This window comes from Loxodonta africana, chromosome 9, assembly GCF_030014295.1.
Source record: "Loxodonta africana isolate mLoxAfr1 chromosome 9, mLoxAfr1.hap2, whole genome shotgun sequence".
In the NCBI taxonomy this organism is placed as follows: Eukaryota; Metazoa; Chordata; class Mammalia; order Proboscidea; family Elephantidae; genus Loxodonta; species Loxodonta africana.
The window spans coordinates 101,981,968-102,008,615 of NC_087350.1; the positions used below are offsets into that span (position 1 = coordinate 101,981,968).

Here is a 26,648-nt window from a genome sequence, read left to right on the forward strand (position 1 = left end):
CAACAAATTGTTAAGCGCCTTTCCTATTTGCGTAGTATTTATTTAGAATTAATCACGTTTCCAAACAGCATGCAAGTGATACTAACGGCTGTCTAACATAAATTAGGTTGTATCCTCATTTAACAAATGAAACAGAGGCAAAGAGTTGGACAGCAATCTCTGAACCCAGAGGACTGAACGCCACCCTTTTCTAACGAGGTGGGCTGTCTCCTGTGGGACCACACAGATGACGTCCCGACTGGGGCATGTTGAGCTCAGAAGCCAGAGCTACAAGCAGGCTAATGAAATGGCTGCATGGCCTTTCAGATGTGCCTGGAGGTCAAATTCGTTTATACGTTTGTAATTTAGCTGAAATTATAGACTGGTTGAAAGGTTCCTTTGTCAGTAGCAATCTTCTGAATAGCTGCACAAACCTTTTTGTCTCTCTCTCGCTTTCCTCCAACCCCTTCTCCCATTTACAGGATTAGAAAAGCTCTTGGGAGGCACATTAATCTTGCCGGCGTTGTCAGGAGTGATCACCGAGTTTTATTAAAAGACTCAGCGTTGCCTGAAAGGCCTCCTTGTCTGCGTTTGAAATGAAAGGGGCATGTTGAGACCCCCGGGCACACCTTTGGGACCCCTGGCCTGACCCCGTGTACTCTGAGCTGGCCCTCCTGGAGGACACACAGAGGACTCTTTTGTGTCAGGGATCTCGCTGGCGGATGGACAAGCTGCCCCCTGTCAGCATGGCCTCTCAGGGATGGGGTGGGCCCAGCACCCTGCTGGCCCTGCTGCTGCTGCTCCTGCTCCTGGGCCGGGCCAGCCCCACCTTTGTCAGTGTGAACCTCGGAGTGACAGTGATGAAGGGTCACTCCGCCTACCTGTCAGGGGACAACCTGAAGTTTGCTGTCCCCAAAGAGAAAGATGCCTGCAAAGTGGAAGTGGTAATGAATGAGCCCATCACCCAAAGGGTTGGGAAACTCACGCCGCAGGTAGGTCATATCAGAGATTTTCTTCTCTATAATGTGTGTGAGTGTGATTGTGGGGGTGGGGGCAGAGTGGAGGGAGAGGCAAAAGTTCTCCCCTCAAGCTACCAAAAGTCAGTATTATAAGATGGATGTTCACATTTGAAATGATGGAGTTGCAATTAGCAGGCAGAGTATTGCACTGTTTTTCTTTGTGAGGTAAAACCCATTCTTGAATGTTTTTGGCTGACTGGATTACAACCTGCAACCAACAGGATTTACTCCTGACTACAGTAACACCTGTGGAGGAGGTCAGGTTCAAACCAATATGGATGTATGTATTTTTCTTAATAATACCCCCCAAATCAACAAGCCTTTCCAATTTCTCCTCTTTTATTGAAGGGAACTCTTGTAAATCCTGCCAGCTGCTTGGCCTCATAAAAATAGAGGCAGCTAAATCACCAAGGAAAACTCATAAGAGAATTAAACATCTCTTATTTTAGTTTCTCTGTGAGAAACTTAAGGAGCCCTGGTGGCGGAGTGGTTAAGTACTCAGCTACTGACCAAAAGGTTGGTGGATCGAACCCACCAGCGGCTCCTAGGGAGAAAAGATCTGGCAATCTCCTCCCGTAAAGGTTTCAGCCTAGGAAGTCCTATGGGGCAGGTCTACTCTGTCACATGGGGTCACTACGAGTCGGAATCGACTCAATGGCACAGAAAAACAACATGAGAAACTTAAAAAAGAAAAGAAAGAGAGAAAAGGAGAACAAAACGGGCTGCTTTTCAAGAGTTGGAGCGGGCAATCTCTTCTGTGGTGTGATATGGACAGTCTTTACAGGATCCTGCCCCGAATTATCTCACCAACTTCAGTCAGTGTGCCCTGTTGATAAAATATCAAGATTTTACAGCATTTTAAAGACACACTTGTGCCCTCAGAGCAGCAAAGGTAAACGTGACAGCGTTTTCATCTGTTAATATCACTTGAACCTCCTCTTGAGTCAGAGTGAAGTTAGAAAAGAGATGTGACTATACTTCACTTTAAATACTCCATGTTCTTAAAAATGCCTCATTTTTTTTCATTAATTAAAAACTTCAAATATTGTTATTGAAGGGTAGTCTATGGTCAGTTCTTATGCAGGGTAGAGACTTAACTTCTAATTCACTGGGTTTTAAAGGCCTGCATTTGTATGTATTATATTTACTTAAAGCAGAAGTTTACTCCTATCCACCACAGAAGATTGCTTCTGGTTTCTTTGCTTGTTCCTACTGTGGTTTAAATTTGCTCCCAAATGCAAACACTCTTGAGAGTATATAACACTGGATGCTGCTGCTCTTTCTGGAAAAAACACACCATTCCATTTGCTAAACTGTGAACATTGATTCCCTCTCCATTTGGCTAAAGAAACCTATTCCATGAGGCTATTAAAAAGTGGTGCTAGGTGTTGTGAAAGTGAGATAAAGAGATTTACTTGGATGCTGGCTCAAAACAATATTGCTAGACATTCTATTTACTACACTTAAAGTTATAGTCCAATGCTGGAAAACATCAAAATTGTGTGTGGGGAGCTCCCACCTTGGGGGTATTCCCCATGTGATAGCAATCCAATGTCTGCCTCCAGTCTACCACTAGATTTTCTTTTTTTCTGAATGAGATAGTTATGATTGGATGTAGTCATGGGCTTACAATTTCTTCCCTGGCGAATTAAATAAAAAGGGTCACAGACCTCAGCAATCTTGGAGCTCAATACCCACTCTAATAGCAGGACACAACCCACAGGGCATAAACAAAAGCCTTCTCAAACTTTTTGCTTTTTAAGGTATCGTAAGTCTCTCTTTTTTTGTATTGTGATATAGGTGAAAGTTTACAGCGCAGATTAGTTTCTTATTAAACAGTTAATACATGAATTGTTTTGTCTACCACTAGATTTTCTCTTGCCAAGAAGCTTCAGATAGGCATCTAAAAATGATAGAAGAATATAGTGATGGCCCCAGGCTCTAAGGCACTGTATTCCCAATTTTTTTGGTAGTTCGAACGTTTTTCCACTTTCTCCCAACATAATTTACACTCTGAGAGTGTGTTTGATTGCCATCTGCCAGTCAGGGAAAAAGGATAGAAATGGATAGGTCACACTTGGAGCCCAGATGTGCTAACCTGGATGGGTAGGGGATACGAATAAGTTCAGCAGCAGGCAATGGGGACCCAGCCACAGAGACTACAGTCAAAAACCCAAAAAAACCCACGCCGTCGAAAGCAAAGTACGAATCCATGGAGGGGCAGCAATATAAGACTCTAACCCTAAAGGAACTGGGATCCCTAATAAAAGAGGGATCCCAGGTCTGTACTGATGTATGTGGGTATCTTATAAAGACTGATGAGCTAATAATTGAGAGTCCCTGCCAACAAATATATATTTAAAAAATTGTTTAACATTTATTTAGAAGTGAGACTGAGCAATATTTGGGGGACAAGAGAAGCATAAATTCCTGCAGATAGCACTCAGTCTTAGGTTGTGACCCAGCAGTGTTTAGCTCAGGGCTCCAGTCATGGATACCCCACTGAGAAAAGCAAAAGCCAGGCCAGTCACCAGATCCTCCCTCCCTAGAAGACAATTTGGGGGGAAGACTTATTGATACGTACAGAGTTTCTGGTAGAGCAATCAGCTAAGCACTCAACTACTAACCAAAAGGTTGGTGGTTTGAACCCACCCAGAGGTGCCTCAGAAGACAGGCCTGGCGTTCTTCTTCTGAAAGATCACAGTTCTACACCGCATACATGGGGTCACCAGGAGTCAGAATCAACCCAAGGGCAACCACCACCACCAACGGCACTGTTACTTACACCAGCCTCTGATTGGGCTTCTCTCTCTACCCCAAGTGCTTGTGTCTTCTAAACATACACAGCACTGTCCCTCAGAGTCAAGGAATAAAAACCCAGTGCCATTGAGTCGATTCCGACTGAGTCAAGGAATAGTCTCCATTATATATTTTCAGTGCTGTTTTAATAGTCCTTATTATTTGAGCTATTCTGGGGCACTGGGGAACAGAAAGGGATCTGAGTGACTAGAGTTGGTAATAAAAAAAAAAAAAAAAAACATTTTGGTTACGAAGCCCAAGGGTTGGAATAGACTTCCAAGTCATGTCGATTTCAAAATTTCTCTGATTTTGTGACAAAGATCTAGTTACTAGACAGACTATGGAGCAGAAACAACCCAATGCTTGGCTGACTTAGGCAACTCTTGACTGCTAAGAAGTAGAGCAGAGTTCTGAATAGCCCCAATTGACCCCTCAGCATGCTGTTGCCCATTAAAAAAAAAAAAAAAAAAGGATTGTGTCCTGAATACTCAGTATGTGCATTTCTAGAGGTATATTTGATGAGGTTAGAATAAATTTTATCTTCTAAAATTTATTCTGTAGTAAAGGAATCCATTAAGATGTGGAGTCTCTTCACCTTTATGTCAAATATTAGAACTTTGTACCATAGTGAAATCTACATATTAGGAAAACTTTGTCGAACTTCCAGAAAATTGTTCCTGTTTATTTATTCTAATAATTTCAGGAAAAACAGAATCCCCAGGTAAAACCTTGTTGTTGTTGCTTTGTTTTTGCAATTTGTGCTTGTTTTTAATCCAGGCTAGTTTAGCCCTCCCCATGCATTCATTTCTTAGGGAGTTTTTGAAATTGAGCATAGCCAAGTGCACACACACGCACAAAGGCTAAACATTATTCTTTAATAAACCTTAATAGTAAGTTGAAAGCAAGGCTTATGTGAACCCATTTCTAGCGAAACAGTTGTATTAACAACACCCTGCTGTGTAATGAACAGTTTCATGTGATTTGCACAGAAAATGTTTTGCTTAACATCTGTTCAATTACTGTTTTCATTTCGTTACTGAAGTTTGTCTTAGGCCCAACAGGTTCATTTTCCTATTGGATTTCCATTGGGGCACACCGATACCTTTTGTTTAGATATCCCTCTTGATGTATTCAATAAGACCAGGTCAATGGCAACATGTTTTGCTCATGTTTTAGCCGTAAGACTTTCTCACATACAGCACTTCTTGCACCTGATTCAAAGCAAGAAATTTCCTGGGTAGGAAAGCACCCACTTTAGTGCTGAGCTTGCTCTTTTGAGAAGGAAATACAGGAGTGAGAAAATATCTGTAGTTTGAACCAGCTTACTGTCATTAAAGTGACTAATGAGTTAGGAATGTGTGACAATTTAATTATAAATTGTAATTGAAAAGCAGTTGAAGTGGAAAAAAAACAAAGCTAGACAGTAATTAGAAAAGGATTTAGCTCTCCTTTGTTTTAGTTAGTAAATTTATGGACAATTATGGTTGTCGCCTTTTATAAAAGGAAAACATATTACGAAACATAAAGCAGATGTTTCTTTTAACAAAGCAGATTGCCTCTTTATTACCATGACTATTTGTCAGTGATACGGGGGAAGGTCTTTCCTTTATCTCCTTCCTCGTTGTCAATTAAGAAGAGAAACCATTGATGTCTGCGGGAAAAGAAAGTCATTTGTATTACTGATAAAGTCTTCCCAGAGTGGATTATGTTGCCTGAAAACGTTTGAGACAGTAAAAAGATACAGACTAGACATCATGAACTCAAATAGTGACAAGGTGTGACTCCTAAAGGGTCTTTCTCAGAACTCTACCAATTCAGATTAGGCAGAATGAGGGCCATGACATGCATGGAAGGGAAGATACTTCTGCAGTTTCCTTATTAATTGTGTCTGAGTAATGCAGCTCAATATTATTTTAATTGTATAAAAAAATTGCATTTAAATCTCCAATTGTCTTGTCAGTCATTTCTACTATTATATAACTAATGAAAGCAGTCTTTTGTAAGTATATGAGAGGTAACTGTGGGTCATGCTTGGCTCTGTTCAGCCATAATTGTGTCCGTAATCAGTGACTTCATCTTTGAATATAAAAACACTACGCAGAAAAGAAAGAAATAAAAGGAAAAGAAATATGCACGCACACACAGAAACACACATACCCCAGACCCATTGCAGTCGAGTTGATTCTGACTCGTAGTGATCCTGTAGGATAGAATAGAACTGCCCCATAGGGTTCCCAAGGCTGTAATCTTTATGGAAGCAGACTGCCACATCTTTCTCCTGCAGAGTGGCTGGTCGGTTTGAACTGCCAACCTTTTGGTTAGGAGCCAAGTACCTAACCATTGTGACAACAGGGCTCCTATAGTTCCCTGTAGTTAGTTCTCTCTCTCTGTTTCTCTCTCTCTCTATGTATGTGTGTGTGTATATATGGAGCCCTGGTGGCACCTACTCAGCAGCTCCGTGGGAGAAAGACCTGGTAATCTGTTTCTGTAAAGATTACTGCCAAGAAAACCCTATGGGGCAGTTCTACTCTGTTATATGGGGTCACCGTGAGCCGGAATCCACGACACATAACAACCACAATACAATATGTTTGTGTGAGGAATCATGTATGCCTCTGCCTACATACACCACACAGGCAAACGTCTAACTCCGTTGATAAGAACCCCTGAAGGGTGTGAGTAAATAAATTTTGACAAATGGAGCCATATTTTAAATGCACTATAGACTGTAAAAAGATAATTATTTAGAAAAGCAATTGCCTCTCAATTTATCTGCTTGATCTGTTTGGATTTTTATAATTTAGATATAATCAAAATAAGACAGCTGTGTAAGCAAGATGGTTAGTGGGCATCAGGGTCAGGTAGAGGTGGTGGTAAAATGGTTACGCACACAAAACACTGGCCACCCATATTTTCTCCAGGCAGCACTCTACTGGTGGAAAAAGAAAAAAAAAATCTTGTACCAATTTCTCATAGATACTTATCCATTTCTTCATGTGAACTAGGTATTTGACTGCCATTTTCTTCCCAATGAAGTAAAGTATGTTCACAATGGCTGCCCAATTCTTGATGAAGACACAGTGAAGCTTAGACTTTATAGGTAAGTCACACAGGAACATTGTTCATTTTTTTGCAGATAACCATTCTGTGTACTTCTTAGGGATTTTTCTGTATTATCATTGGGGCTTTACTAGATTCCCAACTAGAACATACTCAGTAGAAACTGGAGACCTGAACATGTGAGACAAGAATTGCAGCCAACTTTAAACTACCTGAATTTGTAACACCTTCCCTGGGGCTTTTCTGTGGTAAATTATGAGCCCTATCCTGCTTTCCTTTAGAGTTCTCGTACAGGTATCTCTGGTGTTCCGATCATCACTTATGTTCTGGAATTAGACAATGGTGATGGCTGCAGAGAGAGCAGTAGTTGTTCAGTGGTAGACCTCTCACCTTTATGTGGAAGACCTGGGTTTGATTCCTACCCAAAGCCTCTCAAGTGTAGCCACCACCTGTCTGTCAGTGGAGGCTTGTGTGTTGCCATGATGCCGAACAGGTTTCAGCGGAGCTTCCGGAGTGAAACACACAAGAAAGAAAGGCTTAGTCATCTAGTTCTAAAAAAACGGCTAATGACAACCCTATGGATCACAATGGTTCAATCCAGTTGTGCATGATGTCATTATGAGTTGGGAGGCAGGAGTAGCAACTTGCCAACAGCTAACAATGACAACAGTGGTTGCACAACCTGTGAATATAGTAAAACTACTGAATTGTACACTCTACAAGAGTGAATTTTATAGTATATAAATCATATTTCAATAAAAAAATTAATTTTAAACTTAAACTCATGGTGACATAAAAAATTTCACAAAATAGGTGACTTAAAACAACAGAAATTTATTCTCTCACACTTTTGAAGGCTACAAATCCAAAATCAAGGTATGCTGCAGAATTAGTTCCTTCTGGGGACTCTGGGGGAGAATCTATTCTAAGCCTCTCTCCTAACTCCTGGTGGTTCCCTGCAATCCTTGGGGTTCCTTGGTTTGTAGACAGATCACTCCATTCTCTGTCTCCATTGTCACATGGTGTTCTCTTCTGTGTGTGCCCATGTCTCTTTATCCAAATTTCCCTCTGTTTATAAGGATACCAGTCAATCATCGGATTTGGGAGTACCCTAATTCAGCATGGCTTCATTTTAACTCGATTACATCTACAAAGATCTTAGTTCCAAATAAGGTCACAGTCGCAGGTACTGGGAGTTAGGACTTGAACCTTTGTTTTTGGGGGACATAGTCCAACCTCTAACAGGACACAAGAATTCATTAGGAAGCTATAAAATCTGCATATGGGCCTGTTTGATATTTCTAAGATTGTAGAGTTAAAAATCATACTGACTACAAAGAACCTGCCTGAACAGTTTGAAATATCCTGGAAGGGCTGGAAGAGCTGATGCATTTTGTCTGCTCCCTCTTCTTCCTTGAGGATAGAGAGAGTGAAGGAGTATGAATTAAGGGCAGGGTCAGGGGTACTTTCATTGCTCTTCATCTTGAGCAATGAAATGAATTAAAATAGAGCATGAGGAAAAGTTGGAAACAGATGATCAGAGCATGTTTATTTCCCTCTTACCTCCTTTCCAGCCTCTTTTGCAAGCTACTTAGCCTCTTTATGCCTCTGTTGATTCTTATCTGTAAAATGGAATTAACCATGCCTCTCATAGGTTCTTATGAAGATTGAATGAGATGCTTTTTCTGAAGAATTAGCCTAATGCTTGGACCATAATAAAAGGTCATCAGTTAGGAGCAAATTGTTGGTGCACACTCATCACTCATTAATTTTCTCTCTTTAAAAAGAATGACAAGCCATCTCTGTAGTCTCTGAAAATGCCCTGAATACTGAGTCGCTAAGGGGATGGAAGGAGTGGAAGTAACGATTGGTGACTACCCTTTTCGTGCCAAGCTCTGAGCTACCAGACTATAAATGACCACTCATGTGGTGGTGTTTCAGGAGAGCAAAAAGGCCCTTTTGCTTCAGAAAATTCCTTCACCCTCCCACCGCCGAACTAAAACGCAATCCATTAATTATACAGGCTCGATCCTCCTAAGTTACATATGCACTCAGATTCTCACAGAAGTGACACTCTGAGCTCTTAAAAAAAAAAAAAAATTTTTTTTTTTTAAATATCCGCATGGATGATGGATTTGAGAGAGGTGTTCAAAGAAGGGTGACTGGAGAGAGAGGTGGCAGAAAAAGGAGTTGTCACAAAGGTAAAGAGAAGAAGGGAGAAGAACAGAGAGATGGGAGTAGATGTGAAACAAAATCCAGATTCTAATATACAAAATGTGTGAAGGCCACTCTATGCTTCAAGCTAGGTACAAAGGTATCAGAAGTATCTGAGCACCAGTAAACGTTGCCTTTGCTCCATTTTCTCTACAGGTTTACTGACACAGACACCTTCACGGAAACCTTTATCCTGCGGATCTATCTCCTGGAACCAGACTGTAACATTATCCAAATGAGTAGCAGTGTGCTGGAGGTGTCTGAATTCTATGGTCTGTCCCGGGCCATCGATAAGAACTTGCTCAGCTTTGATTATGGTAGGGCAGCTAACCTGGAGTGTACTGTCAGGCTGGACCCTGTGGGAACCTGGCTGCCCGCCCACGGCCAGATGGTCCTGGTGGAGCCTGGAGCAGAGGAACCTCGTGGAGATCAGCCACACAGTTTTCTCCCTGAGTCCCGTATGATATGTTTTAATAATTGTCTGGATGTTACTAAATCGACAGTGTTAGTTAACTAATATATATAACTTTTAACTAATTGGAAAATGTAGTAGGGTGGTTAAGAGCATAGACTTTGTGATCAGAAAGTCCTGGGTTTGAAAACTGCCTCTGCTATTTCTTTCCCGTGTTATGTTAGGCAAGTTTCTTAACCTGTCGAAGTCTTTGTAAAATGGGAAAAGGGTAAAGCTCTCCATAGGGTTGTTGTAAGGGTGGGAGTAACTGAGATCACATGTACAAAGTGCTTAGCATGTGTGGCTCATAGTTGAAGTGCTCAATAATTGTTATCTGTTATTGCCATTAGTGAGGAGCCTTGGTGGCGCAATATTTAAGCACTCAGCTGCTAACTGAAAGGTTGGTGATTCAAACCCACCAGCAGCTTCATGGGAGAAAAGAGCGGACAGTCTGTTTTCCTAAAGATTAAAAAAAAAAAAAATTACAGCCTAGGAAATGCTATGGGGCAGTTCTACTGTGTCCTGTAGGGTTGCTATGAGTCGGAATTGACTCGATGGCAGACAACAACAGCGTTGTTGTTAGTAATAGGTCCCCGGGTGGAGCAAACAGTTTGCAATTGACTGCTAACCTAAAGGTTGGTGATTCAAACACACCCACAGAAGAAAGGCTTGGAAAGCTGTGTCCATAAATATTACAGCCTAGAAAACCCTACGTGGCAGTTCTTTTCTGTCCTGTTGAGTTGAGACTAGTTGGAATCAAATCGACAGCACACAATAACAACAGCAACAACATATGCGTAATACTCTTCTGGATACTATGGGACAGACCAAGAACTATAAGGGGTAATCATAGTTATGATAACTTGAATTTGGACAGCAGTTTACAGCTAAGCTCACACTTGCACATAAATTATCTTATTCGGTTTTTGCAACCATCTGCTTAAGAAGTAAAATATCCACTTTGTATGTCAGGAAAATAAGATTCAATGAATAATTGGCCTGTGAGCATCATATATTTCACGAGAGTGAAAAATACAGTTGGACAGAGACGTGAAGATTATTGGAAAGAATTATGGTTTTCAGTGGAAGGGAGAGAGCAGGTTAGTTTAGGTGGTCAAAAAATGTTTAAGGTAAGGTTTATTTGGAAGGCTAACTAAGCCTGGAAGGATATGCAAGATTTGAGCATGTGACGAGCAAAATGAGGAGAGAATTTCAATGAGCAGAACAGTTTAATAGAGATTGTATGACGGCACCATGGAAGCTGAGGCTACAAAGGAAGCATGGAGATTGAAGGCCTCAGTGAGCTGCTGTCTATTTGCCAGCAATGTCCAAGGCCCAGAAAACACATTGTATTATTTTTTCTCTCACTGTAACTTTTGGTGCCAAGAGCCTGATGAGACAACTGGTCAACTGTTATATTCAGCAAACATAATTACAAGCTTTCAGAATAATGATAGCCCACTCAGTGAATGATTGGAGAATATGCATGGGTATTCCTTGGGTGGAGAGAAGAAATAAGTATCCATGGAGGGGAGGATTCATTTTTCAATTTTCAGTATTTATGTTCCAGTGGCTGTCTTAATCCAATGCCGTACCTTCTAGAACTGGGAACAGAACTGAGGTGTCCAGGTGGAAGCTGTACCATAGGACTGAAGAAAGTAGGAAGTCTCAAAGTGAGCTGTGAGGAGTTCCTGCTGATGGGACTTCGATATCAACATCTGGATCCCCCTTCACCCAACATTGATTACATCTCCATCCAACTGGACCTCACAGATAGCAGGAGCAAAATCATATATAAGGTAGAGCTGGAGATTATGTGTCTGTGCCCCTAGCTTATCCACAGCAAGAAAGACAATTCCATGGGGAAGCTCATGCTGGCTTCCATGCCAGCTAGAGTTCCCTGTGCTATTGTGGGTGGAACTGTCCTAGGACTCATTTTAAACTGCAGGTACCTCTTCTGCCAATAGGTGTTTAAAATGGTAGTTTTTATGTATAATATCAGCATTTAATTTCCCTTCTCTGGCCTTTTTTTAGCTCTGAGGTAACTAAGGCAACTTGGGAAGGTTCTCAAAACAAGCTCGTGGTTAACAAGACAAAAAAAGGAGGGGAAGGGGTGTTGATTGGGGGTTTCAGTTACATGCCAACCTCCTTCTTTCTTCCCCGTAAATATTCTTCAGCTTGGCATTTGATCTGTTGTAACACCTCTTTAATGCTTCTTTTCCCTTTTGGTTATTAGAACTTCTTTTCAGAGAGGTTCTAATAAGGGAGAAAATTAGGGGATTTACACACCCACTTTTCAAGACTAGGGAAAACTGTCAAGGAGGACTTCAGGCCAACTGTTATAGTTGTAGTAAACAATTAGATTCTATCCTTTTTACTCTTCCAGACCTTGGGATGGGGTGCTGGTCATTTAGGAAGCAGTGTCTCCAAGGCCTTTTCTGTCTTCCAATTCCTCTTTTTAAAAAAATATTTATTTTTGGTTGCAATATGTACAACCAAACATACATCTATTCACAATTTCTATATGAACAGTTTGAGTTCAATAACATTGGTTACATACTGTCACCATTCTGTGTCTACCCATGTTGCTTCATCTCTATTAATTTAGGCTCTCTGCCCCTTGAAGTTCTCATCCGTGCTTTAGATTAAATGTTGTCAGTTTACACTCATAAAGATAATTCTTTATAAGAGTGCTGTGCTCAAGGCAAACATTCTTTATTATTTGGCTAAACTGTTCTTTAGTTTAGCAGTGGCTTCATGGGATAGTTTTGGATCAAGGTTTAAAGATTATTTCTGGGCTTTAGATTCGGGGGTTCCACCAGTCTCAGTGGATCCAGTAACTTGCAATCTCTTAAATTCTGCCCTTTCCTCCTCTTGCTGCCTTCACATTAAAGTGATGGCAGAAAGTAGGATCAATGTATATGAAGTATTTAACATAAAAAAAAATTTTTTTTCATACACTCTACTAATTCATGTACTCTGTAATTTGGGTATTTGGAAGACTGGGACACCTATGCACCTGCAAAAATAGCTCAGATTTTGTGCTGGTATAAGATGATCCAAGATTATATTTTGTGAGAGATCTCCAACTTGGCTTCTCACTAGTATTTCTCCTAAGAGATCCAGTCAAATATTGAATGTTACCCTAAGGAATCGAAAAGACAAAGAATGATAAAACAGGATTTTAGAATTGAGATCTGGAAAGATCTTTGCGGTAGTCTAGTCCAATTAATCAGGTGTATCATTTGGGGTTTTTTTTTTTTTATCATTTGGGGGAACTTTTAAAGATAGATTTCCAGCCATAAGGTAATAGTTAAGGGTATTAACACTGGCCCAGACTGCCTGGGTTCAAACCTCTACTTAACTAGCTGCTTGACCTTGGACTTTGTGCCTCAGATTTCTCATCTTAAAATGGAGATGGATAATAGTACTTATTACTATTAATTGAGGGAATTAAATGAGATGGTACTTATAAAACATTTAGTACAATGCCTGGCACATAGTAAACACTATGCATGTTTTGCTTGTATAAAAGCCAGGCACCCAGTAAAAACTGATGATCAGCCAGGCTTGTAAATAATTGGCTTAGCTCAAATCTCTTACTTTATCTCTTTTAAGACCCCATTATTTTCTCCTTCGAATTTTTTCTTTATACTATGTGTTTTCACCAATGAAGTCATACCGATTAAAGGATCAATTCAGAATTTTTGTTTTGAGTTATAAATTTTGATACCCATTATCTGGGTTCCCATATGTCCCAGTGGACTGTGGACGATGTAAATCCTGCAGATATGAGTCAGTGATAAAATTGGTTTTATTTTTTAAATTTTATTTCTTGAAAATTTGCAAAATATGAGGTAAAACATGAAGTACCTGGCAATGATCGCACATACATTTTATTCTGGTCTCCTTCTTCTTAGCCTTTTCATTATCTTCTATGAAACTTTTCAAAACATGGTAGAATACATTCTAACTTACTGCAAAAGCAATACTTACAGCCCAAATAAATAAAATCAAAGGTTTTTTTTTTTTTTTTTTTAATCTCAGGAAAATTGCCACTACAATGCATTCGTTACTGCAAAAGCAGTACTTAGAGGCAAAATAAATAAAACTAAAGAAATTTGATTCTCAGGAAAATTACCATTGCGGTGTATTCTTCATTATAACCAAAGTGGTATTAACAGCTAAGAAGCAGAACCAGCTGCCCTGGAACACTGCAGAACGGCTCACAGCAGTGCGTTCCACCTGCTGCATGTGGAAGCAATGATTGGGCCCTAAGGTTGAATGCAGGGTAAGAATCACTTACAGGAGTTCCCTTGAAAAGTACTACTGCAATGCATTATTCCTTATTGGAAAGGCATTGTTTATTGCTCAGAAGCTAGAAAAGAAGGGAGCCAGTAACACCAGGAAACAATGAATGGCATAAACGAGAAAATGGTCGCTATGACTAAATGAAGACTGGCAGTAGCTTATTCTCTCGATAAGTCAATTCTCACGAGAACTTAGCAACGGGGAAACAGCAAGAAGGCTTATCTCACAGAAGTAAAGACAAACACGGATCTGTGAAAAGTTTGGAATATTCACACATCCAGAACGCATCACCTAAGACAATGCTTAAGCTATACAAAAATGGGGCTCCCCCTCAGGATTTTTGAGTTTCATGCATTTCAAAAGGTTCCCACCTTGAGCTAAATGTGTTAAAATTGGGCTATCCATTTTCCAAAGAACTCCAGAGGGATAAAGAATGTGAGGAATACCATGTGTCCCATGAGTCTTGACGGGGTTGTATTATTGTATTGACCCAGAAAAATGAAGTACCTCGCCCATATACACATGACTGTTTTATGGCTTAGCCAAGAACTAAAATCTAGGTCTCCTGACTATTAGATGTTTTCTGCTTGTTGCTTTGGTGCCGAACTTTTTTCACTTTTAGCAATTCATCGCCATTAAAAAAATCAGAGCCATTTCTTATTCCTGATTGTTTTTTCTTATTTTTTTCCTCTCTGTATTGAGTTGGGGATTTATTCTAGTTTCAGATCAGTTTTATTAGGAGGTTACCCATTCAAATTATCTTATTGCTTTATTTAGCAATAACCTATTTCATAATCAAATTGGCATGTCATAAAATATATTCTTTTAGAATATATAAGTAATATACTCACTGCAGAGGATATTTTTAAAAAGCACAAAAAGGTATATAAGAAGAAAACAAAACTAGCTGTATTTCTACAGTTGCTTTTAATACACACACACACACACGTTATGGGGAGACAGTCATACCACAGTTGGTTTTGTGTTATGGGGTTGAAGTCATACTATACGTGAAGTTTGAATCTTGTTCCTTCATTGTTTTTATGCTTGTACAGTCCATCTCATCAAGTGAGTAAATGACTATTCACCTATAATTTCTTCTAGGTTTTTTTTTTTTAAAGTTTCTCATTATCATTTGCTTTTTTAGTCCGCCTGGAATGGATTTTATTATATGGTGAAATTCAAGAAACAGTTTCTTCCCAAGTAACCAAAATTTTAACACTGTTTATTAAATAATTCATGTTTGTCATTGATTTTTTACAATTGAGTTCCATGTATTGTATAGCAAGATATTATGCCTGCTATTTTAAGGTTAGCTCTTTTCTTCCTCAGATTTGTCTACTAAAGATCTGCAATACACTTTATTATCTTATAGATAAATCCTTCCTTATCACTCTTCTTCAAAATTGTCTTATTCATTCTCACCTAGTCATAAAAGGAAAAAAAAAAAAAAAACCCCAGCAAACCCACTGCCATCGAGTTGATTCAGACTCATAGTGATCCTATAGGACAGAGTAGAACAGCCCCGTAGGGCTTCCAAGGCACGCCTGATGGATTAAAACTGTGGACCTTTTGGTTAGTAGCCATAGCTCTTAACCACTGCACCACCAGGGTTTCCTTCACCTAGTCATAAAAAAAAAAATAGTTCCAGCTAAATAGTTATATAATCTATGTAAGTTTCAAAACAAAAGCTCCTAAAGATTTTTTCGTGATTAAATTAAAACTGTAAACCAATTTGGGAAGAATTAAAATATTAGAACATTTGCCATATTGAATCTCCTCATCCAGAATCATGGTCTCTTTCGTCATCTAAGCAAATATTCTTCTTTATGTGTCCATATATTTCGCAGTTTTCTTCATGTAAATTGAACACACTTATTAAGTCCCATCCTAGGCAGTTTGTTTTTGTGAAGCTATTGTGAACAGAACTTCCCTTCTGCCCATATCTCCTCACTTGTTATTTGTGATAAATAAGAGTGCTATTTTTTTAGTATAATTTCCTTTTATTTGGCCTCTTTCCTGAATTCAGCTATTTTAAGAATTTTTCAGTTCTTTAGGTTTCTAAAGAACCTAATTATATCTTCCACTAATGATGATAATTTTGTCCTTTCCTTTTCAGTAATCATTCTTATTTCTGTTCTATTCCCCACTGGTTTGGCCAGAACAATATTAAATATAATGATGCTTATAAACATATTTGTCTTATATATTTTATCAATATCGGCTGCCTACATTGTCTTTTTTTAATGCTTTTTTGCCTCGATTCATCTTTGTTTGACAATAATATTGTACTTTTGCTTTTATTCTTTACATGATAAATTTTGACCCTTCTTTTATTTTTAATCTTTCATTGTCATTTTATGTGCATGTCCTATAAGGCACATATAATCATATATATGTGATTTTAATTTTCATTGAATTTCAGAATATTTGTCTTGCATAAATTAATATAAACGATATTCATTGTAATAGTTGATACATAATTTTCTTCTGTAATCTTGTGCTTTCTTGGTATGTAAAAAAAAATTTTTTTGACGTGCAAAAAGATTTTCCTTGCTTTTATCTTTATCTGAAAGTCCTTTATACCATTTTGGAAACCCTGGTGGCGTAGTGGTTAACAACTACGGCTGCTAACCAAAAGGTCGGCAGTTCAAATCCACCAGGCACTCCTTGGAAACTCAATGGGGCAGTTCCACTCTGTCCTATAGGGTCGCTCTGAGTTGGAACTGACTTGATGGCAACAAATTTGGTTTTTGCTTTTTTATAACATTTTGTGTTTTATTAGGATTTACCTTTAAAATAATAGTCTTTAACCTGTGTTTTTTTTTTTTTTATTAACTTTTATTAAGCTTCAAGTGAACGTTTACAAATCCAGTCAGTCTGTCACATATAAGTTTACATACATCTTTCTCCGTACTCCAACTTGCTCTTCCCCTGTTGAGTCAGCCCTTTCAGTCTCTCCTTTCATGACAATTTTGCCAGCTTCCCTCTCTCTCTATCCTCCCATCCCCCCTCGAGACAAGAGTTGCCAACACACTCTCAAGTGTCCACCTGATATAATTAGCTCACTCTTCATCAGCATCTCTCTCCCACCCGCTGACCAGTCCCTTTCAGGTCTGATGAGTTGTCTTCGGGGATGGTCCTGTGCTGACAGAAGGTCTGGGGAGCATGGCCGCCGGGATTCCTCTAGTCTCAGTCAGACCATTAAGTATGGTCTTTTTATGAGAATTTGGGGTCTGTATCCCACTGATCTCCTGCTCCCTCAGGGGTCCTCTGCTGTGCTCCCCGTCAGGGCAGTCATCGATTGTGGCCGGGCACCAACTAGTTCTTCTGGTCTCAGGATGATGTAGGTCTCTGGTTCATGGGGCCCTTTCTGTCTCTTGGGCTCTTAGTTGTCGTGTGATCTTGGTGTTCTTCATTTTCCTTTGCTCCAGGTGGGTTGAGACCAATTGATGCATCTTAGATGGCCGCTTGTTAGCATTTAAGACCCCAGACGCCACATTCCAAAGTGGGATGCAGAATGTTTTCATAATAGAATTATTTTGCCAATTGACTTAGAAGTCCCCTCAAACCATGTTCCCCAGACCCCCGCCCCTGCTCCGCTGACCTTTGAAGCATTCATTTTATCCCAGAAACTTCTTTGCTTTTGGTCCAGTCCAATTGGGCTGACCTTCCATGTATTGAGTATTGTCTTTCCGTTCACCTAAAGCAGTTCTTATCTACTGATTAATCAATAAAAAACCCTCTCCCACCCTCCCTCCCTCCCCCCCTCGCAACCACAAAAGTATGTGTTCTTCTCAGGTTTACTATTTCTCAAGATCTTATAATAGTGGTCTTATACAATATTTGTCCTTTTGCCTCTGACTAATTTCGCTCAGCATAATGCCTTCCAGGTTCCTCCATGTTACGAAATGTTTCACAGACTCGTCACTGTTCTTTATCGATGCGTAGTATTCCATTGTGTGAATATACCACAATTTATTTACCCATTCATCCGTGGATGGACACCTTGGTTGCTTCCAGCTTTTTGCTATTGTAAACAGAGCTGCAATAAACGTGGGTGTGCATATATCTGTTTGTGTGAAGGCTCTTGTATCTCTAGGGTATATTCCGAGGAGTGGGATTTCTGGGTTGTATGGTAGTTCTATTTCTAACTGTTTAAGATAACGCCAGATAGATTTCCAAAGTGGTTGTACCATTTTACATTCCCACCAGCAGTGTATAAGAGTTCCAATCTCTCCACAGCCCCTCCAACATTTATTATTTTGTGTTTTTTGGATTAATGCCAGCCTTGTTGGTGTAAGGTGGAATCTCATCGTAGTTTTAATTTGCATTTCTCTAATGGCTATTGATCGAGAGCATTTTCTCATGTATCTGTTGGCTGCCTGAATATCTTCTTTAGTGAAATGTGTGTTCATATCCTTTGCCCACTTCTTGATTGGGTTGTTTGTCTTTTTGTGGTTGAGTTTTGACAGAATCATGTAGATTTTAGAGATCAGGCGCTGGTCTGAGATGTCATAGCTGAAAATTCTTTCCCAATCTGTAGGTGGTCTTTTTACTCTTTTGGTGAAGTCTTTAGATGAGCATAGGTGTTTGATTTTTAGGAGCTCCCAGTTATCGGGTTTCTCTTCATCATTTTTGGTAATGTTTTGTATTCTGTTTATGCCTTGTATTAGGGCTCCTAGGGTTGTCCCTATTTTTTCTTCCATGATCTTTATCGTTTTAGTCTTTATGTTTAGGTCTTTGATCCACTTGGAGTTAGTTTTCGTGCATGGTGTGAGGTATGGGTCCTGTTTCATTCTTTTGCAAATGGATATCCAGTTATGCCAGCACCATTTTTTAAAAAGACTATCTTTTCCCCAATTAACTGACACTGGTCCTTTGTCAAATATCAGCTGCTCATACGTGGATGGATTTATATCTGGGTTCTCAATTCTGTTCCATTGGTCTGTGTGCCTTTTGTTGTACCAGTACCAGGCTGTTTTGACTACTGTGGCTGTATAATAGGTTCTGAAATCAGGTAGAGTGAGGCCTCCCACTTTCTTCTTCTTTTTCAGTAATGCTTTGCTTATCCGGGGCTTCTTTCCCTTCCATATGAAATTGGTGATTTGTTTCTCTATCCCCTTAAAATATGACATTGGAATTTGGATCGAAAGTGCGTTATATGTATAGATGGCTTTTGGTAGAATAGACATTTTTACTATGTTAAGTCTTCCTATCCATAAGCAAGGTATGTTTTTCCACTTAAGTATGTCCTTTTGAATTTCTTGTAGTAGAGCTTTGTAGTTTTCTTTGTATAGGTCTTTTACATCCTTGGTAAGATTTATTCCTAAGTATTTTATCTTCTTGGGGGCTACTGTGAATGGTATTGATTTGGTTATTTCCTCTTCGATGTTCTTTTTGTTGATGTAGAGGAATCCAAGTGATTTTTGTATGTTTATTTTATAACCTGAGACTCTGCCAAACTCTTCTATTAGTTTCAGTAGTTTTCTGGAGGATTCCTTAGGGTTTTCTGTGTATAAGATCATGTCATCTGCAAATAGTGATAACTTTACTTCCTCCTTGCCATTCCGGATACCCTTTATTTCTTTGTCTAGCCTAATTGCCCTGGCTAGGACTTCAAGTACGATATTGAATAAGAGCGGTGATAAAGGGCATCCTTGTCTGGTTCCCGTTCTCAAGGGAAATGCTTTCAGGTTCTCTCCATTTAGAGTGATATTGGCTGTTGGCTTTGCATAGATGCCCTTTATTATGTTGAGGAATTTTCCTTCAATTCCTATTTTGGTAAGAGTTTTTATCATAAATGGGTGTTGGACTTTGTCAAATGCCTTTTCTGCATCAATTGATAAGATCATGTGGTTTTTATCTTTTGTTTTATTTATGTGATGGATTACATTAATGGTTTTTCTGGTATTTAAACAGCCTTGCATACCTGGTATAAATCCCACTTGATTATGGTGAATTATTTTTTTGATGTGTTGTTGATTCTATTGGCTAGAATTTTGTTGAGGATTTTTGCATCTATGTTCATGAGGGATATAGGTCTATAATTTTCTTTTTTTGTAATGTCTTTACCTGGTTTTGGTATCAGGGAGATGGTGGCTTCATAGAATGAGTTGGGTAGTATTCCGTCATTTTCTATGCTTTGAAATACCTTCAGTAGTAGTGGTATTAACTCTTCTCTGAAAGTTTGGTAGAACTCTGCAGTGAAGCCGTCCGGGCCAGGGCTTTTTTTGTTGGAAGTTTTTTGATTACCGTTTCAATCTCTTTTTTTGTTATGGGTCTATTTAGTTGTTCTACTTCTGAATGTGTTAGTTTAGGTAGGTAGTGTTTTTCCAGGAATTCATCCATTTCTTCTAGGTTTTCAAATTTGTTAGAGTACAATTTTTCGTAGTAATCTGAAATGATTCTTTTAATTTCATTTGGTTCTGTTGTGATGTGGTCCTTCTCATTTCTTATTCGGGTTGTTTCCTTTCCTGTATTTCTTTAGTCAGTCTAGCCAATGGTTTATCAATTTTCTTAATTTTTTCGAAGAACCAGCTTTTGGCTTTGTTAATTCTTTCAATTGTTTTTCTGTTCTCTAATTCATTTTGTTCAGCTCTAATTTTTATTATTTGTTTTCTTCTGGTGCCTGATGGGTTCTTTTGTTGCTCACTTTCTCTTTATTCAAGTTGTAGGGACAGTTCTCTGATTTTGGCTCTTTCTTCTTTTTGTATGTGTGCATTTATCGATATAAATTGGCCTCTGAGCACTGCTTTTGCTGTGTCCCAGAGGTTTTGATAGGAAGTATTTTCATTCTCGTTGCATTCTATGAATTTCCTTATTCCCTCCTTGATGTCTTCTATAACCCAGTCTTTTTTCAGGAGGGTATTGTTCATTTTCCAAGTATTTGATTTCTTTTCCCTAGTTTTTCTGTTATTGATTTCTAGTTTTATTGCCTTGTGGTCTGAGAAGATGCTTTGTAATATTTCGATGTTTTGGACTCTGCAAAGGTTTGTTTTATGACCTAATATGTGGTCTATTCTAGAGAATGTTCCATGTGCGCTAGAAAAAAAAGTATACTTTGCAGCAGTTGGGTGGAGAATTCTGTATAAGTCAATGAGGTCAAGTTGGTTGATTGTTGTAAGTAGGTCTTCCGTGTCTCTATTGAGCTTCTTACTGGATGTCCTGTCCTTCTCCGAAAGTGGTGTGTTGAAGTCTCCTACTATAATTGTGGAGGTGTCTATCGCACTTTTCAAATCTGTTAAAATTTGATTTATGTATCTTGCAGCCCTGTCATTGGGTGCATAAATATTTAATATGGTTATGTCTTCCTGATCAATTGTCCCTTTTATCATTATATAGTGTCTTTCTTTATCCTTTGTGGTAGATTTAAGTCTAAAGTCTATTTTGTCAGAAATTAATATTGCTACTCCTCTTCTTTTTTGCTTATTGTTTGCTTGATATATTTTTTTCCATCCTTTGAGTTTTAGTTTGTTTGTGTCTCTAAGTCTAAGGTGTGTCTCTTGTAGGCAGCATATAGATGGATCGTGTTTCTTTATCCAGTCTGAGACTCTCTGTCTCTTTATTGGTGCATTTAGTCCATTTACATTCAGCGTAATTATAGATAAATAAGTTTTTAGTGCTGTCATTTTGATGCCTTTTCATGTGTGTTGTTGGCCATTTCATTTTTCCACATACTTTTTTGTGCTGAGACGTTTTTCTTGGTAAATTGTGAGATCCTCATTTTCATAGTGTTTGACTTTATGTTAGTTGAGTCGTTACGTTTTTCTTGGCTTTTATCTTGAGTTATGGAGTTGTTATACCTTTTTGTGGTTACCTTATTATTTACCCCTATTTTTCTAAGTAAAAACCTAACTTGTATCGTTCTATATCGCCTTGTATCACTCTCCGTCTGGCAGTTCAATGCCTCCTGTATTTAGTCCCTCTTTTTGATTATTGTGATCTTTTACCTATTGACTTCCATGATTCCCTGTTATGTGTATTATTATTATTATTTTTTTAATTAATCTTAATTTGTTTGTTTTTGTGATTTCCCTATTTGAGTTGATATCAGGACGTTCTGTTTTTTGACCTTGTATTGTGCTGGTATCTGATATTATTGGTTTTCTGACCAAACAATATCCTTTAGTATTTCTTGTAGCTTTGGTTTGGTTTTTGCAAATTCTCTAAACTTGTGTTTATCTGTAAATATCTTAATTTCTCCTTCATATTTCAGAGAGAGTTTTGCTGGATATATGATCCTTGGTTGGCAGTTTTTGTCCTTCAGTGCTCTGTATACATCATCCCATTCCCTTCTTGCCTGCATGGTTTCTGCTGAGTAGTCTGAACTTATTCTTATTGATTCTCCCTTGAAGGAAACCTTTCTTTTCTCCCTGGCTGCTTTTAAAATTTTCTGTTTATGTTTGGTTTTGGCGAGTTTGATGATAATATGTCTTGGTGTTTTTCTTTTTGAATCAATCTTAAATGGGGTTCGATGAGCATCTTGGATAGATATCCTTTCATCTTTCATGATGTCAGGGAAGTTTTGTGTCAGGAGTTCTTCAACTATTTGCTCTGTGTTTTCTGTCCCCCCTCCCTGTTCTTGGACTCCAATCACCCGCAAGTTATCCTTCTTGATAGAGTCCCACATGATTCTTAGGGTTTCTTCATTTTTTTAAATTCTTTTATCTAATTTTTTTTCAGCTATGTTGGTGTTAATTCCCTGGTCCTCCAGATGTCCCAGTCTGCATTCTAATTGCTCGAGTCTGCTCCTCTGACTTCCTATTGCGTTGTCAAATTCTGTAATTTTATTGTTAATCTTTTGGATTTCTACATGCTGTCTCTCTATGAATTCTTGCAACTTATTAATTTTTCCACTATGTTCTTGAATAATCTTTTTGAGTTCTTCAACAGTTTTATCGGTGTGTTCCTTGGCTTTTTCTGCAGTTTGCCTTATTTCGTTTGTGATGTCTTGAAGCATTCTGTAGATTAGTTTTTTATATTCTGTATCAGATAATTCCAGGATTGTATCTTCATTTGGGAAAGATTTTGATTCTTTTGTTTGGGGGGTTGGAGAAGCTGTCATGGTCTGCTTCTTTATGTTGTTTGATATGGACTGCTGTCTCTGAGGCATTACTGGGAAACTAGTTTTTCCAGAAAATCCGCCGAAAAAAAATGCAGTCAGATCCCTATCAGAGTTCTCCCTCTGGCTCAGGCTATTCGGATGTTAATGAAGCCACCTGGGGAGGGTGGGGGAGGGATCAGAGAGATAGGAGAATAGTACCTCAGAATATAGCCAGAGTTGCTTGTCTTGCTTGGAATGACTATTATATTTGAGATTTCCACGGGGCGCATCGCCTATGTGTGCTGGCTGTGTGGAGATTGCCCCCGGTGGGTCTGGCCCACTGGAGTCAAGGTCAGATCCTCCGCTGCCAGACCCATGTCCAGCGTCAAGGTTCCCCTACTGGGACGGTGCACTCCCGACTCCAAAATCAGTCGCTGCCTCCCGGGGACTCCCTGTCCCGCCAGCCGCGTTGCTGCGCCACCCCGAAAATCGGCTAGGCTCCCCCCCAGGGTCAGCTCAGGCGAGCGGAGCAGCTCACTGCGCCTGCGCCGCGACCGCGCATCCCGGCTGGGACGCCGCTCTCCCCGCTCCAAGACCATTTGCTGCCCCCCGGGGACCTACCCCACCGGCTGCGTCGCCATGCCGCCCGCGCGAACCGGTTGGGCACCCCCCCGGGGCTAGTTCACGGGGATGGAGCAGCTCGCCATGCCTATGCCGTGCCTATGCCGTGCCTGTGCCCAGTCAAAATTCCGGCGGGACGGGTCCCAGGCTGGGACGCCGCTCTCCCTGCTCCAAGACCCGTCACTGTCTCCCAGGGACTTCTCTCACCAGCTGCATTGCCACGCTGCCCGCGCGAACTGGCTGGGCCCCCTCCCGGGGTTAGTTCAGGGGGATGGAGCAGCTCGCTGCACCTATGCCGTGTCTGTGCCCCACCAAAATCCCAGCGGGACGGCTCCCCGGCTCGGACATTGCTCTCCCCGCTCCAAGACCAGTCACTGCCTCCCGGGGACTTTTCCCACCGGCTGCGCTGCCACGCCACCCGCGCGAACCGGCTGGGCCCCCTCCCGGAATGAGTTCGGGGGCCAGGGCTGGGCCCCTTGTTTGTGCCGTCTGCCCCCCTGGGCTCTGCCCCAAATCGGGCGCCGAAGGTCACCTGACTGGTACGCTGGCTCCAGCCTCTGAAAACAATCACTGCCTCCCCGTATTTGTTCTCCGTCTCTAAATCTGTGTTTGTTGTTCAGGGTTCGTAGATTGTTATGTATATGATCGATTCACTTGTTTTTCTGAGTCTTTGTTGCAAGAGGGATCCGCAGTAGCATCCACCTAGTCCGCCATCTTGGCCCCCTAACCTGTGTTTTTTAAATATTTAAAGTAAAAACATGAAGTGGATTCTCTTGGCCCCTCTATATGTATGATGAACATCAATCCAATTTATCTTCTCTCCTGTCAATTGCCCACCTCACAGCCTTCGTTTATATAATTTGCAATTTTAATTCTAGAATATGGTTGTCATACATTATTTCTTACATCGTCTATATTTTCTTTCAAGTAACATTTTAGACATTTGCACCCATTTTGATAACATGTTTAAAATGACATATTTATTTAGACTTAACTGTAGGCTTAACTGGTTCCACTGTTCAGCACTATCAGTCCTTTATACCATGATTTCTCTGTTGTTGAGTTTTCAAATTATGCATCGTCAAATAATTTTTTAATGGTACATGGAGAGTAGATATTCTAAACCTTGGGAAGTCTCAGTGTATCATTCATTTGTCTTCATGAATTGTGGAATGGGAAGGGGTTGATTGTTTTCTCTATTTCTCTCTTGTCCTTTGTTTTACTGAGCTTTGCTGTCCAGTCTCTGAATATCCAGCACTGGGCAGTAGAGGGCTGTGTTGGGAGGGTGTTAAGGCAAGAGTGCTTACTCTATCAGGCACTGATGGAATATGACTTCATGCTGTCTGAGCCTAGCAGAAGTTGAAGCTGATTCTCTGTCTCCTGGGCAATTTCCTGGTTTCCCTGGAGCTCCCACATCACAGGAGATGTCTCCCCTTGTGAGAGTTACTCTCACTAGCAGCTTTCTAGTCTTTGTTAGCTGCTGTAGAGTCACCCCGACTTTTAGTGACCCCATGCACAACAGAATAAAACGCTGCCTGGTCCTGGCCATCCCTTTGATTGGATTCAGATTAGACTGTTATGATCCACAGGGTTTCATTGGCTGATTTTTGGAAGTAGATCGCCTGACCTTTCTTCCTAGTCTGCCTAAGTCTAGAAGCTCCGCTGAAACCTGTTCAACATCATAGCAACATGCAATCCTCTACTGGCAGACGGGTGGTGGCTGTGCGTGGGATGCATTGGGTAAAAATTGAATCTGGGTCTCTGGCATGGAAGGTGAAAATTCTACCACTGAAACAACACTGTGCCCTTTATAGTCTTGGGAGGATGCATTTCTAGCCTGATTAACCAAAAAACCAGACTTTGCCGTCAAATTGATTCCAACTCATAGCGACCCTATAGGACAGAATAGAACTTCTCCATAAACTTCCCAAGGCTGCAATCTTTATGAAAGTAGACTGTCACCTCTTTCTCTCATGGAGCTGCTGGTGAGTTCAAACCACTGTCTTTCTGGTTAGCAACAGAGAGCTTTAACCACTGTACCGCCAGGAGTCCTTCTAGGCTGATTAGTCACTTGCAGTTCCTTCTGCAGCTGCTAGCCTATGATTTCCACCTCCGGCTTCTTGCTATGGGGGTCCTTTGGCTCTTTGAGGGTGCACTCTAAAGGTTAGAAACGAGGGTGACCCCAGACTTGCCCTCTGTTCTACAAACAAAGACTACAAGCTGATCCCTGCACAGCCACCTTTATTCTTTTGCCTCAGGCCACTTAGCTTCCTCAAGTATCAGCCCAGCACCAGCCCTTTGTGTGCTCCACCTACAAGGAACACATTTTTCCACCCTAAATTTTATTTGTTGTTGTTGTTGAGAATATACACAGCAGAACACACAGCAATTCAACAATTTCTACATGTACTATTTAGTGACATTGATTATATTCTTTGAGTTGTGCAACCATTCGCACCCTCCTTTTCTGAGTTGCTCCTCCCTCATTAACATCAACTCACTGCTCCCTAAGTTTCCTAGCTAATCTTTCTAGTTGCTTTTCTCTATTTGATAATATATAGATAAAGTTCTTAAAAAAACATAATGCTCAAGGCAGACCTTTTTTACCAGTTAAGCTAAGCTATTGTTTTAAGAAGACTTCAGGAGATATTTTTGGTTTCAGGTTTAAAGATTATCTCAAGCCAATAGTTGCAGAGGTTTAACCACCCTCCATGGCTCCAGGAAGTCTGGAGTCCATGAGAATTTGAAATTCTGTTCTGAATTTCCCCCCTTTTCGTCAGGATTCGTTTATAGAATCTTTGATCAAAGTGTTCAATAATGGTAGCCGGGCACCATTCAGTTCTTCTAATCTTATGGCTAAAGGGGCAATTGTTCATAGAAACAATTAGCCACATATTCCATATCCTCCTCCTATTCCTGACTCTCCTTCCTCTGTTGCTCCAGGTGAGTAGCGATCAGTTGTTGAACCTTGGATGGTTGCTTGCAAGCCTTTAAGACCTCAGGCACTACACAACAAACTAGGATATAGAACAGAAGCACTAATCACGTTATTAGGCCTATTAACTGGGATATCCCACGAAACCATGACCCTAAGCCCCTAAACCAAGAAATTAAATCCCATGAGGATTTTGGTTGTACATAAGCAGTC

The 26,648-nt window shown here is 40.1% G+C and overlaps 1 protein-coding gene across 19 annotated transcripts in view; it reads left to right on the top strand.

Annotated features, from left to right (window-relative positions):
• FREM1 (FRAS1 related extracellular matrix 1) overlaps positions 1 to 26,648 on the top strand; it is a 333,841-nt gene that overhangs the window by 176,484 nt on the left and 130,709 nt on the right. For all 19 annotated transcript variants that reach the window (XR_010322860.1, XM_064290482.1, XM_064290481.1 and 16 more), the window contains 4 exons: positions 462 to 971; positions 6,803 to 6,897; positions 9,228 to 9,529; positions 11,125 to 11,321. Coding sequence is in view for 18 of the 19 variants with exons in the window: in XM_064290482.1 (XP_064146552.1) it covers positions 702 to 971; positions 6,803 to 6,897; positions 9,228 to 9,529; positions 11,125 to 11,321 (864 nt within the window). In the remaining variant the exon portion in view is untranslated. The remainder of the gene's footprint in view (positions 1 to 461; positions 972 to 6,802; positions 6,898 to 9,227; positions 9,530 to 11,124; positions 11,322 to 26,648) is intronic.